Raw genomic sequence first — 13994 nt, 5'->3', positions numbered from 1 at the left:
TTAAAATTAAATTATTAAAATTATTAAAATTAAAAAAAACTATTAAAATTTTGTTCATATAAAAGAAGTTACACTATACATTCTTTATCTGCAAAAATTAATTTACAAGTTAAAAAAATTATTCTATAGAACCAACATAATATTTTCATACATATTGTTCATTTAAATATGTATTATGTATGCATAAAAATCCACGATCTACTAAGTAAATTTTCGAAACTTGCAACTACTTGCATTTCAAAATTGAAAACGAACTTGATGATCAAATATTTCAAATATCTATAAAAATAAATACAACGAATAAATTATATATATATATATATAAATAAATTATATATTACTTAAATGAATCATTTGTATTGTAGGATTTATAACTTTAACGTATCAAACTTGATCCTACCATTATTCCCACCAGGACTTTTGAGAAAAGATTTTCCACCCCAGACAAGACTATATATACGAAAGTCTAAATGCACCTGAAAATTATATCTTACATATTTCCCTGCATTCAACGATCCCTTTTTTTTTTATCAGAACACGTGGGAAAAGGGGGATGAAAGATCGGATGGCATTTATCCGTTCTATCCATTGGCAACATCGTAATTCAAGCCTCAGTGTGGAGGGTAACCATTGTCAACGGAGAAAGATATCAGTGACAGTGAGTTTAGTAGTACTTAGTAGCAAGCCTATCAAAAGGGCGAAGCCATTCCGAGCCATACGGTGATACGTATTGTCCGTAAACGTGCCTTTTGTACTCCAATTGAACCACGAATGGATCATCTGCGTCAAGGTACGACGCATTCCAGACCTTCCCTTTTGTTTACCACGGATAAGGACGAGCAGAAAAAGGTATACAGATACAAGGATATACAGATACAAATTCTCGACTTTTTGCATGCTTGTTTCCTATATTGATACAGACAGATGAAAAACAATAATACAAACTTTATGTCTAATTTATTTTTTTTTTTTTTGTTTTCTTTATCTCGATAGATTCTTTGAATTCGATCCTTTGGTTTGAAATAACAATGTTTTTGAAATTATAATAAGAAGTAATTAAAGATTAATATTGGAATGTTTTGTTGATCGAACGTTGGATTATTTAAGGAGATTATAATTTAACGAGATATATTTATTACAGAGATGTAGTCTTTCTGTAGAATTTTCAATGAGAATCAATGAAATACAAGTTTAATCCATTCTTTACCATACTATTGATTATTTAATCTTTTAATTTTGATAATAAAAAGATTTCAATCAAAAAAAAATGAAAAAGATTATATTTTTGTTGTTTTTTAACTTTTAAACAATTTTAAACATTCACGAATATTTTTATATGAACCTATTCATATTTCTATTAAATATAAAAACTGAAAATAAGTTTCAATGAATGAAAAAGATAATTAGAACATTATTTCTTTTTCAAACGAAGAAAAATCCTATATCTCGAGTACTTTGTAGATTACAAATCTAGATCAGTAGATCAACACATTTAATTTATGTTAAATTATATTAAATTTGTATTAGATTTCAATTTCTCTTCATTTTATACAAAAATAAATAAAAATATATTTTTCCATCTAATTGAAATTTGTTTTAATAATAAATAATTAATAATAAATTGTAAAATTGGAAAAAATCACTAAACTGAATATTTATTTCAATTATTTTTCATTCACTACTAATGACTTTAAGTGCAGTAAAGTTCATTAATAAAATTTTATTATACATATATCCTCTTCTTTATTTAATTGAGAAACCTGATCAATTAATACAAAACTAATAGTGTATAATGTTATGATTAACAATATAATAGGTAGCAAGGAATCATATTTTTAATATTTCTGATTAAAAAAATAATACGAAAACATTAAAAAATATGAAGATGAAAAAAGAATGAATAAAATAAATATAAATGTATTAACAAAATTATAATCATAATGTTTCTTATGTTAAAAATATGTTATTTATCTAAAAACACATGATATTTATAAATTGAAATATGCCAATTGTTTTGATCTTTAATGAATTTTTTTGAAATGAAATATGAAATAAGTTATTGTTTTATTATCTGAATTCTCATATCTCCTTATTAATATGAAAGATTCTACTGTATTGATATTCGTTTCGTAACAAGTTAGATATTGGTTTCTCCTTATTTTCTTTCTCTTTTTCTTTTTATTTATTTATTTTTTTTTTATTTCTTTTATTTGAAAGAAAAAAAAATAAATACCTCAATTTTTCAAACTATAATGACATGAAAATATTCTACGTAATAATTTGTATTTTTTTTTTAGCACGCAACGCAAGAGAATTATTTTCTTTTTCATTTTTAATTTGAAAAAAAAGTAGAATGAATCGGTAATATTTTCCGAATTACAGCGAAAATGAAAATATTTTTCATAACAATACATTTTTTTGATTCGAAATACGAGAGAATCATTTTCTTTTTCTATTTCTTTTTTTTTTTTTTTTTAAAGATAGAATGAAAAATGTCAGTAATATTTTCTAAACTGCGATATTTTCTCAAATGAAAATGTTCTTCGTGTGTTTTGTTTTTCTATATACATCATGGAGTAATTTTTTATTCGAATAAAATAGAATAAACGAGAATAGTATTTTTGAAAATATAACAAAATTGAAAATATTCTTCGATAACAATTTAATAACTTTATCAGAATTTATTTTTGTTTTAATGTGCAATACAAGGAAATCATTTTTCACTTTCCCTTTCATTCGAATAAAACAAAACGTACGATTAATATTTTACAAACTAATACAACTGAAATCATTTTTCATAGTAATATTTTTCGTTTTTCAATAAAAGAAAATCTTTCATTCAAATAAAATAAAATGAACAAGTGATATCTTTCAATTCTCTCTTTCTATTCTAAATTTAAAAATATTTATTTTTCGAGGTATATAAATAAAAATATAATTTTTTGAAATTGTAAAAACAATAAAAATTAATTTTGAAAATTATAAATATTGAAAGATTTATTTAAATATCTATATTCGACGCAAACAGGGTGTAAAAGGAATTATTTAACATAAATTACTTGGGGAAAATCTAATTTCAAGAAAAAATGAATAGATACCAAATCTCTAAGTGAAATTTAATATTCAGTTGTAGACACAAGTCTACTGTGGTAAGAACGTATAAAAATACACATGATACGAAATCGTGCGTTTTCAGGCCGCATATTCTGACCTCTCTAAATATAATTCTCTTCGATAAAAATGAATTTTAACTCACTTGAAATTAATTTTGATAAATAATGTAACATGACTGTCTAACATAAATTGAATAAAATAGAAACATCTTTCACGATGACTCAAATAAACATAAAAAAAGTGATTCGTCCTGTAACAAATTCCCGTATTGAATGAGTATAGTATACTGAAAGTATCGACAATATTTTTTCAGACAACACATTTTGAGATGGAAAATAAACTTGAAATCAAAATGATTTTGCAAATTTAATGGAAGAGGAATCAAGTCATGAATAAATTTATTAGTTGTTTGTAATAAAATTCCCTTTTCTCAAATAAAATTATTTATTTGTAGTTCTTTTTTAAATACTATGTATTTAATCAAAATAATTTGTCATTATTTTTTAATATATTAGATAGATATCTATTCTTATAAAAATGATCAAATTTAAAATTCAATAAATCTTTAAATGCAATTTTAAAACAATTTATGAATTACAAAATCTAAATATAGTAGAAAGAAATATAATATAATTTTTCTGATATTATTCCTTTTTCATTCACATTCTATTTTCAAATCACTAAAATATAACTATTAAATAAAATAATAAATGTTTATCAAAAATAGATTTTGAGTTGTTCTATTCTTTTGTTGATATATAATTTTGATACTTAATACTTAATACTTTTGATCAACAGTATAAAGCAAACATAAATGTGATGGCATTAACTCATTAAACTCTAACTCAAAAGACATTTCACCAGAAATACCAATTTAATGTCTTACTACTCTCTTTTCTCATTCCCTTCAATTTACTTCATACAGAGTGTTAAAATTTTACACACTCGTATAACAGTAATAAAAATACAACTATAAAAAGGATGTTTCGACTTTATTTATTTTTCTTTTTTTATACACTCGCATAAAGGTAATAAAAATACAACCACATAAAAGAAAATTTTTCCTCATTTTTTTCCATTTTTTGCGCAACACTTTTCTCTATGTGCGATTAAACGAGTCATAAAATAACAAAAAAAGAAATTGAAATCTATCGTGCCCATCGTACTCGTGATAACGAAATTAGTCGATTACCAGCAATTTGACGGTCTGTTATCGTTAACTTGTTACCTTTATTTCTTTTCCACGTGCAAAGGCACGGTTTACACTCGCCGCAAGCTTTTCAAGTCGTAATGCACGTTTTTTTGTCACGGCACATAAACGAAGATTAGATTTAGCCTCTGTCTTTCCGCAAAAACAAGGTCGATGCAAAAACAAAAGTGCATATAAAGACAGAACAGCCTAACTAGTTCAAATAACAATGCCTCTTGAATAAGTACTATTTTGTATAGAACAAAGTTCAGAACCGGAAATATTATTTAATATGTTCTATAAAGTTTTAATGACTATATTATTCTATGTATATGCATCTATAGTATACAAAATTATCTATATCCTATACAGAATAGTATATATATATATATATATATATATATATATTTATTTTCCATAGGATAATATATTCAAGATATTTTTCAAAAAAAGAAATTTTATTAATAATACTATAATCTATTAATATTATTAATATTATTGTAATTAATATTATTGTATTATTAATAAATTTTACAGATAGATATACATTGAATAAATTAGCACAAAGTTGTACACAATAGTTATAATTTTATAATTTGCATATTGCATAAATCGATTAACTGGAAAAAGATTGTTCATTTGATTAAAATCTTTATAAGGAATTATTTTCAAATTAAAAGTTATATTACACAAGTTACAAGTTACAAAATTACAAAGTTATAAAGTTAGTCAAAGTTCTAATGTATTCTCTCACGTAATAGTAACAACTTTGATAAGGAAACAAGTGAAATTCTACAAGTGGATAACTTGCAATAATAATAACTTACAAGTCAGCTGATTGTTTTGTTTAGCATTATCACGAAACGATTGCGAGTTGATTAATCCCTTTCCCATAATTATCGATTTTTCTTGTTACAACAACGATTAATAATCTAAACTTCTTATAAAAATTATTCGAAAATTTGAGAGAATGTTTCGTTAATTTTTATTATTATAATTATAATTAGTCTGTAAAGTTTCAATAAATATTTATCGAATCTTTTCTTACAGATAGCTTAAAACTTATGTATTCAATAATATTATTAATTATTAATTATTGTATAATTGGATAATAAAAATATGTCTTTGAATCCTAGATAAAAAGTAATTAAAAAAATTCTATCGTTTTTTTTAAAAAAATATATGCTGTAAATATTAATTAAAACTTTAAAATTGGTAAATTGTAATAAATTATACTTATAATTAGAATTATGCATTTCTGTACACTTTTTATGTTTAATTAAAATGAATTCATAAACAAAGTTTCGTAAATTTTCGTAAAGTTTCGTAAATTTTCTTGTTCAATTTTCATACTCTTGAGAAGTTTTCTTTTCAAATTATTAATATGTAATTCATTAAATCTGAGTAATCATCACGAGAACCAAAAACAATATTGAAAAAAAGATTTTTTACACTTTTTAAAATCATTATTTTCATCTTAATGACAACAAAATTGACGTTTCTTTAAAAAATTAAAAAGCATTAATTTATCAAATAACGTGTAAAAAAATTTTTGAAAAAATTGCAATTGATCAGAATCGTGAAGAAAATAATAAAGATCGCTTTTTACAATTTTTTTATCTATGAAGAGAATCTATAAAGAGAAGTTAAACAATACAATTTTGTAAATATATGTCAATCATATACGTGCTTAAAATTTTATCAAAATTGATAGATGCAGAGACAGGCGACAGACAAAAAAAAAAAGAGGATGTAAAAATGATAATCGAATTGTAACGATTCAAAGTTATTAAAAATCTTTTAAAATCTTAATCTTCATGTATTCCTTTCTTCTCGAGTGCGCGTAATAAAAATCATCAAACAATATCTAACATCCTCCTGAAAAAACATCATTATCATCAAATTTCTCTCATCGAAGGAAAACTGTCACTGATTTAGAATAGAAAGAACTTTGATCGTGTATACGGTGTTGTACGAGAGCAATTGAGAGATGAGGACGCAGATTCTTGGGAAAGTTTATAGTGATCATGGTTAAAGATATTAAGGTCGAGCGTAAAGCAACGATGTAACTTTCCCTCGAAACCTTATATTCTCATATGGCATGAAAGCCGATCAATATCCTCAAAATAGAACGAATGAGCACACGCTTCATGTCGCGCAAATAGAAAGAGAAAGAGAGAAAGAAAGAGAAAGGGAGTGGAAAAGCAAAATTTTCCGAGCCTCTGTTCATCTAATATCGACAGAACTCCATTATGGAGGGTGAGAGTCAGGAATACATGAATGGCAATAAGGCTGCAGTGCAAATTGCTATTTCGAAAATGTATCAGAGATACCCAATTTTCTCAAAAATTCAATGACCTCTGTTTTTCTTCTCCATTTTTTTTTTTTTTTTTTTTATTATTTTAATCGTGTCAATATATCACGAATGAATTATGTGAATTATACTATTACTTCTATGAAGGAAAATAAAGAAAAATACATGATCTTCTTAATGATTCAATGATGCATGTTTGTGTTTCTTTCCGTTACTTTTCGTCACATTAAACTCTTGAATTAGATTAGCTACGAAAAAAAGAGAGAAAAAAAGATTATGTTAACTCAAATACTTAATTCAATCGTTTGGGATCGTTTTTTGAAAACAATTTGTATCATCAAACAAGTTTTTTAAGTTTGAAAAAAAAGTTCATTAATATTTAAACTTTTTTTAAAGATAAAAAAAAAAGTTATTATATTGTGATAATTCAGAGATTTTATATATATATATTTAAATGATTTTATTCGAGTCATTTTCAAACTCAAATATATATTTCTAAAAAATTTTATATCTATTTCTGAAAAAGTTTATATTTTTTAAGTTTTTTAAGAAGGATATAAATTAAACGATTAAATCGTTATATAGTGTTTAAATTTTTCTCAAAGATGAAGGAGGAATGTTACATTAAATAAATTTAAAAATTTTTATGTATTTGAATAAATTTACATCGGTCATTCAAACGTATTAAAAATATTCGTTATTAATTTAAATTTTTCTTAAAAAGCAATAAAAGAAAATTATGTGTTATACGAACTCAAAAATTTTGTTATCTTTTCAAGTTATCTTTAATCAAATTATATTCTTTTAAATTTGAAAAGAATATGATTAGTTTCAATTTTATGTAATTTTTCCTAAAATATTAAAAATGTTTTTACTTCAATAAAAACAAATTTAAATTATAACAATTCAAATTGTTAAATAATATAATATATTGAAAGCAAAGATCTTAATATATTATATATAATATAAAATGATTGTCAAAAAACGAAATTTATTTTGTTTATATTAATTTCTTAATAAATAAATTATTAAATTAAATTATTAATATCAAAACTTGATAATTATTATTTAATTTAATTATGATAAAATAACTTAGCTAATGATTTAAATATATAAATTTAAAAAAAACGGAAATAATTTATTTTTTTAAAATATATAAAAGATAGAAATTAAATTAATTTTTTTATGATTAAATATTCTATAATTAATTTTTTTTAATACCATTAATTTTAACTTAACTTAATAAAAAATTTTAATTTATTCTTTACAATATTATTAAATTAAATAATATCTATGGAAAATTCTTAAAATTTAAATTAATTCGAAAAATTAATTTAACAAGAATAATTTAACAAGAAAAATTAATTTAACAATAATATATATTATTAAAATTAATAATAATATATTAATATATGTAATGTATATATATTAATAATTTTTAAATTGTATAATGCATTTATAAAAATTTTTGAAATTTATGAAATAAAATTCTATACGAAAACTATTTGTATTCATCTGTGTAAAAAGTCAAAAGAATTATGCAAATATTTTAATTAATATCATTAAATATATTTTTTATACTAATAATCATTATTTATTTCATTCATTAACAATTCTATTTGCTCATTCTAATCTCTGTTTCTCATATCAGAAATATTCCAATAAAATCATTTATTCTGTAAAATAAATTCGAAAAATTAAAATATAAACTTGTAAAATTATTTATTATTCATAGATTATTCAGTAAATTTGAAAAAAAACTGAAGCGAAATGCGATTTGTACGATATTAAATTACTGAATCATTGTATTAAATTAATCGAATAAAAACAATTATAAATATAAACATATTAATAGATGTTTTTATATGAAAATTTGACTTTTTAATTTTTTATTTTATTTTATTATTTTATTATTCATATAATGATATTGTCATTTACTATCGTGCAATATATGAAAAATTTATTGCTATAATATCTAAGAATTATATATTAAATTATCATAAAATTTAAAAAACTATTTATTATATATTACATATTGTATAATAATTATGATATATTTGAAATTTATATTTAAAAAATTTATTAAATTTTTTATAAATATAAAAAATTAGGGCATATATTTCAAATCATAAACAATGCACGTAATTACATATAATTTTCAGTTTACATAATTCCTTTTATATCATTAAACAATTTTTATATATTAATATAAATTAATTTATTGCTATAATTATAAAATATTTACCTTCATATCTGACACGTTTAATTGGAATACCCTTATTTCCGCACACACCTGTTTAAATTCCCAATCGTCCGTATTCTGCGCAACAGAAACGCGCCTACACTATTCCAGAGAATCGCAAGAATTCGAGATCTCGATCTTCGACACTAACGACACAGCCGATACTACTTTACATTCAAATTACGACACTACCGATCTCGGCGCGAATCCGACTACGATTTAAACCGCGCCACTTCAACATTGTTCCATATTCGGCATATTCGGCCGAATAACCAAAAAAAAAAACAAGAATTAAACAAGCAGAACCAAAGGAGAACGAGAACGAACAAGATAAACCGATTCAACAAAAACCACGATTCGCGACACTGACGGTTCGAGGTCGTCACGACGACTGGCGGAATCGTCGACAGAGAGCGACACGACAGCCCTCGGCCGGGTTAACGCATGCGCCCTTTACACCCTGTGCCCAACCCTATTTTTCTAAAGACCACCCTTATATTATAAATGTGATTTCGAATATCTGCTTTCTTATTTTTCATTGCTTTAATTTTGAAATAATTTTTGACATGTCAAACATTACATAACAGAAACAATTTCTTTAATGCAACTTTTGTTCATTGTCTTTGTTTGGGGTTGCTTCGTACAATGACACATATCATTCGTGGATAGCGTCACGATTGATTTAATTCGTATGAAGCAATATCGATTAATTGAAATTCGAATCTCTATTTTGCGAATGTGTATTAAATAATTTATGTATATGTTAATAAATTGTTTAAAAATTTATTTGAATATTTATAGAAAATATTTTTTAAAGCTAATACAAACATATATGTTTCTATTATTTTGTTATTTATTTTATTATTTTATATGTATATGCTATAATATGTATTTATAAATTATAATAAATTATAATAAAATAAATAAAAAACGTAGTTGTAAAAATCAATTTTATTATTTTGATGCTATTTTATCAGTTGAGCAACATTAAAGTACACAATTTTGTTTTTTTATATTTGAACATATAAAATATGTTTAAATAGTTACATTTACGTATATATACATATATATATGTAAATTTTTGTAATATTCTATAAAATTTGTTTTCTAAATTTTATAAAATATTACCGACAGAATTTTAATTACGACTTACCTAAAATTTCTATATAAATGAAAATTGACTGTAGATTTAAGAATTGTAGAAGTTTCAATATATATAACATTTGATTTATTAAATTTCTCTGTACAAATCTCTTAAGAATAATCAAAATATCAAAATATTCAGAATATTCAAAATATTTACTATTCAAATACAATATCTTCGAAATAAAAAAATATTATTAACCATATAATCAATAAACTTAATAAAATATAATATTATTTAATAATTAATAATATATAAATATAATTAATAAATCAATAATATTTCTATAATAAAAAGTAAAAAATAAACTTTTTTTCTAAATAATATTTTCTAAATTATTAAATTAAATATGGAAAATTTCTATATATCATTGTAATAACATAAAATAAAATATAATGTAATATTAAATTTAATTAAATATTTGTATTTATAAATATAAATTGTATTTATAAAAAACTTAGATATTCATTTTTCCATCTTTCGATCATGATGTTATCTACTTTACATTGGAATTTTATCATTTTCATATTCCAAACAATTTACAATCATGTATATATATCGCTTGACATTTATTTATAAAGCGCGCATTGCAATAACAGAAGAATCCTTTAACATAGTAAACAAATGCGATTTGATTATCCAACGAATGGAATTTCAAATACAACTGATATCTCATAAAGTATAATTTATATCTTACATGGTCATAATCATTTTTTAAAGAATAATTATACTTATTTAAATTTCATTAATTATATTTATATTTATATTATATTTATATAATTTATATATATTATATTTATATTATATTTATATTATTTGAAGTTGAACTATAAAATATCAAGCATTTTTAATACATATATTTTTAATAAATATATATATGTAAAGCATATTGTATATTAATTTCCAAATTAATAATTAATAATTATTAATCAAATAAAAAGGAGAATTAAGAATTAAATAATAAAAAGAAGATATGGAAAAATAAAAAGAATCAAAATATTTGTATAAAAATATTTTATTCTAACAAATAAATATCCTTTAATTCGAGTTTTGGAAACTGTACTCTTTGTTCAATCCATTTTGCTACTGTAAGAAGTATTTTCTCATTGAAAGGAGATGCCATAAGTTGTAAGGATAAAGGTAAATTATTTTTAGAAAGTTTAATTGGTATATTAACAGCTGGTATACCTGCCATATTAGCAGGTTGTGTACAATAATCTTGAATTGAACACTGTGTCTGATTATCCATTGAAGTAAAATCATTATATCTAGGAGCTTCTGTCAAAGTGGTAGGCGTAAGTAAAAGATCAATATTATTATTCCATACTGCATTGAAGTCTTCTGAAATTAATCTTCTTATTTTCATTGCTTTAACATAATACTCTTCATAATTTTCTTCCAATAAGAAATAATTTCCAACCAAAATACGTTCTTTAACTATTTTACCAAAACCTTCAGATCTCGTTTTTTTATACATATCATACACAGAATTCCATTCATTTGATCTGTAACCATATTCTATACCATCATAACAAGCAAGATTGCTAGCAATGTCACAACGATTTAAAACTGTATAACACATTATAGAATAATTGGTATATGGCAATGATACTGTAAAAAGTGATGCACCACCTTCTCTCAAATATTGAGAAACTTCATCCCAACATTTTTGTATTTCAGGACTTAAATTTTTCTCTTTATATTCTTTTGGTATTCCAATTCTAAGATTGCTAATATTTATTGTATCTGCTATTTCAAATGGTATATATTCTTTTTGTAAACAAGTAGAATCAAATTTATCTGGACCAGCTATAGTATTCAATATTAATACAGAATCATCAACATTTCTTGTAAGAATACCAGGTACATCCATTGAATTTACAAGAGGAATAAGTCCATAACGTGATACCAAACCATAAGTAGGTTTTAATCCAATTAAACCACAATAAGATGCTGGATTTCTTGTTGAACCTCCAGTATCAGAACCAATTGCTCCATAACAACTTCCACTTATAACAGCCACTGCAGAACCACCACTACTACCACCTAAAATTGGATTATTATAAAAAATTTGAAAAAAGGAATTTTATAACATATACCTGCTATATGCCATAAATTTGTATCTGTATTTTGTTTTATATATTCTATATGTTTATCACAGGAATAAAATTTTGTTAACACATCTGAATTCCATAAGTTTTTAGTTGGTCCATAATATGAATCAATGGTTCCAGAACCCATAGCAAATTCATCAAGATTAGTTTTACCAATTAATACTGCTCCAGCATCTTTTAAACGCTGATATACAGTAGCATTATATGGAGGAATAAACTTTGATAACATCTTTGATGCACAAGTTGTTAAATGTTCCTTTGTACAATAATTATCTTTAATTGCAATAGGAATTCCATCAAGTCTTCCTAATAAGTTATGATTTTTTTGTCGTAAATCTGAACTTTTAGCATGTTTCTTCGCTATTTCATCAGTAACAGTAATGTAAGCATTTAAAGGTTTAATGATCGATGTAACTTTAACAGAGGCTTTTGTAATGTCAGACGGACATACATCACCAATACTTATTTTTTGACTTACTTCTTTAATTGATGTAGTCAATAATTTATTCATTTTTTTTTTTATTAATAATAACAAAAATAATATTCGTAATATAACCTATACATGAAATAACTTATATGATATAACCTTATTTTATTTTACCGGTAAAAGGTACCGGTATTTAAAAATATATTACTATACAAATATAATTTTAATTCTTAAAAAATTAATAAAATTGAGTTGAATTTTAAATTGTTATAAAAATATATCATGATTATATTAAAAATAATATTAATTAAAATTATATCATAAACTGATTAAAAAATATTTTATACATAATTACCATAATAAATAATTTATAGCACAAATTAATTCATTATTATATATTATATTATTATTACATACTTCATTATTTTATTATATTTTTTATAAAAATCATTTAATAATTATATAATAATAATAATTATAACATTTTTTTTAATAACAAAAAAAAGTATTAATCATTAAGATACGAATTGATGAATGAATTATTAATTTTTAAAAATTTATGTACAATTATATTATACTTGAAATATTAATATATATAATATATAGCAATATTTATATATTTTTATAAATATTCTGATTTACAATCATTATACAGAAATACTAATTTAATGATCTTATTTCTTTATATTCTCGTTTTATTATAAAAATATTATTTATGTATCCAAAAATATTACAATTAAAGATTACTTTAAGTTATTTATAAATTACTTTATAAATATTTTATATATCTATTTTAATTATTGATAATTAACAATAAAATTATTTAAAGTCATTTATAATTAATATATGAAAAAGAACACTTCAATAAAATCAATCTCAAATTATGTAAAAAATGTAATTTTTCATTCGGTCTCGATATATATTTAGTTTAAAAATTTAGAAGTTAATATTTGAATTTTTCAATTATCATATGAAGATTAAATCTATTTATTTATTATTAAATGATTAATAGTGAATTTTAATATTTCAATTGTACAATTACTTATTATTAGTTGTTTATAATTTTCATTTAAAATTATTTGATTTAATTTTCAAAACTAAAAAATTTTAATTTAAAAATTAACTGTGTTTAATTTTATTTTAGAAATGTAAAAAAAATTTAAAGAAAAATTATATCTTAATTAAATAATATATTTTATTAAATTATTAAAACTATATGTAAACTATATAATTATATATAAAATTATAGTTCATGAAAAAAAGTTTTTATCACATGATAAAACAAACAAATTATGGTATTTAAATTTATGAATCTTCTATAATGATATTTTTAATATATTCCATTTTCCAAATATTTAATAATTTAATAGATATTTTATTATTAAATTATATAATTAATCATCACATGTTAATCTAATTAATTTTTTTTTATATGTGCAAAAATTTTTAT

At 22.0% G+C, this 13994-nt stretch overlaps 2 protein-coding genes across 3 annotated transcripts in view; both read right to left on the bottom strand.

The window, feature by feature from the left end:
- Positions 1-9223, bottom strand: part of LOC122715523 (kazrin) — a 172568-nt gene extending 163345 nt beyond the window's left edge. For both annotated transcript variants that reach the window (XM_043937784.1, XM_043937788.1), the window contains exon 1: positions 8863-9223. The gene's annotated coding sequence lies outside the window, so the exon portion shown is untranslated. The remainder of the gene's footprint in view (positions 1-8862) is intronic.
- Positions 9224-11002: 1779 nt separating this feature from the next.
- On the bottom strand, positions 11003-12925 carry LOC122715548 (glutamyl-tRNA(Gln) amidotransferase subunit A, mitochondrial). The gene is made up of 3 exons (XM_043937818.1): positions 12900-12925; positions 12103-12673; positions 11003-12049 (listed from the first exon to the last, which is right to left on the bottom strand). Exons 1-3 carry the CDS (start codon positions 12900-12902, stop codon positions 11019-11021), a joined length of 1605 nt encoding a protein of 534 aa, XP_043793753.1. The 5' UTR covers positions 12903-12925; the 3' UTR covers positions 11003-11018.
- Positions 12926-13994: the final 1069 nt, after the last annotated feature.

This window comes from Apis laboriosa, unplaced genomic scaffold (assembly GCF_014066325.1).
Source record: "Apis laboriosa isolate Shangri-la unplaced genomic scaffold, ASM1406632v1 scaffold38_cov145, whole genome shotgun sequence".
NCBI lineage: Eukaryota > Metazoa > Arthropoda > Insecta > Hymenoptera > Apidae > Apis > Apis laboriosa.
This window is presented reverse-complemented; position numbering and strand designations above follow the sequence as displayed.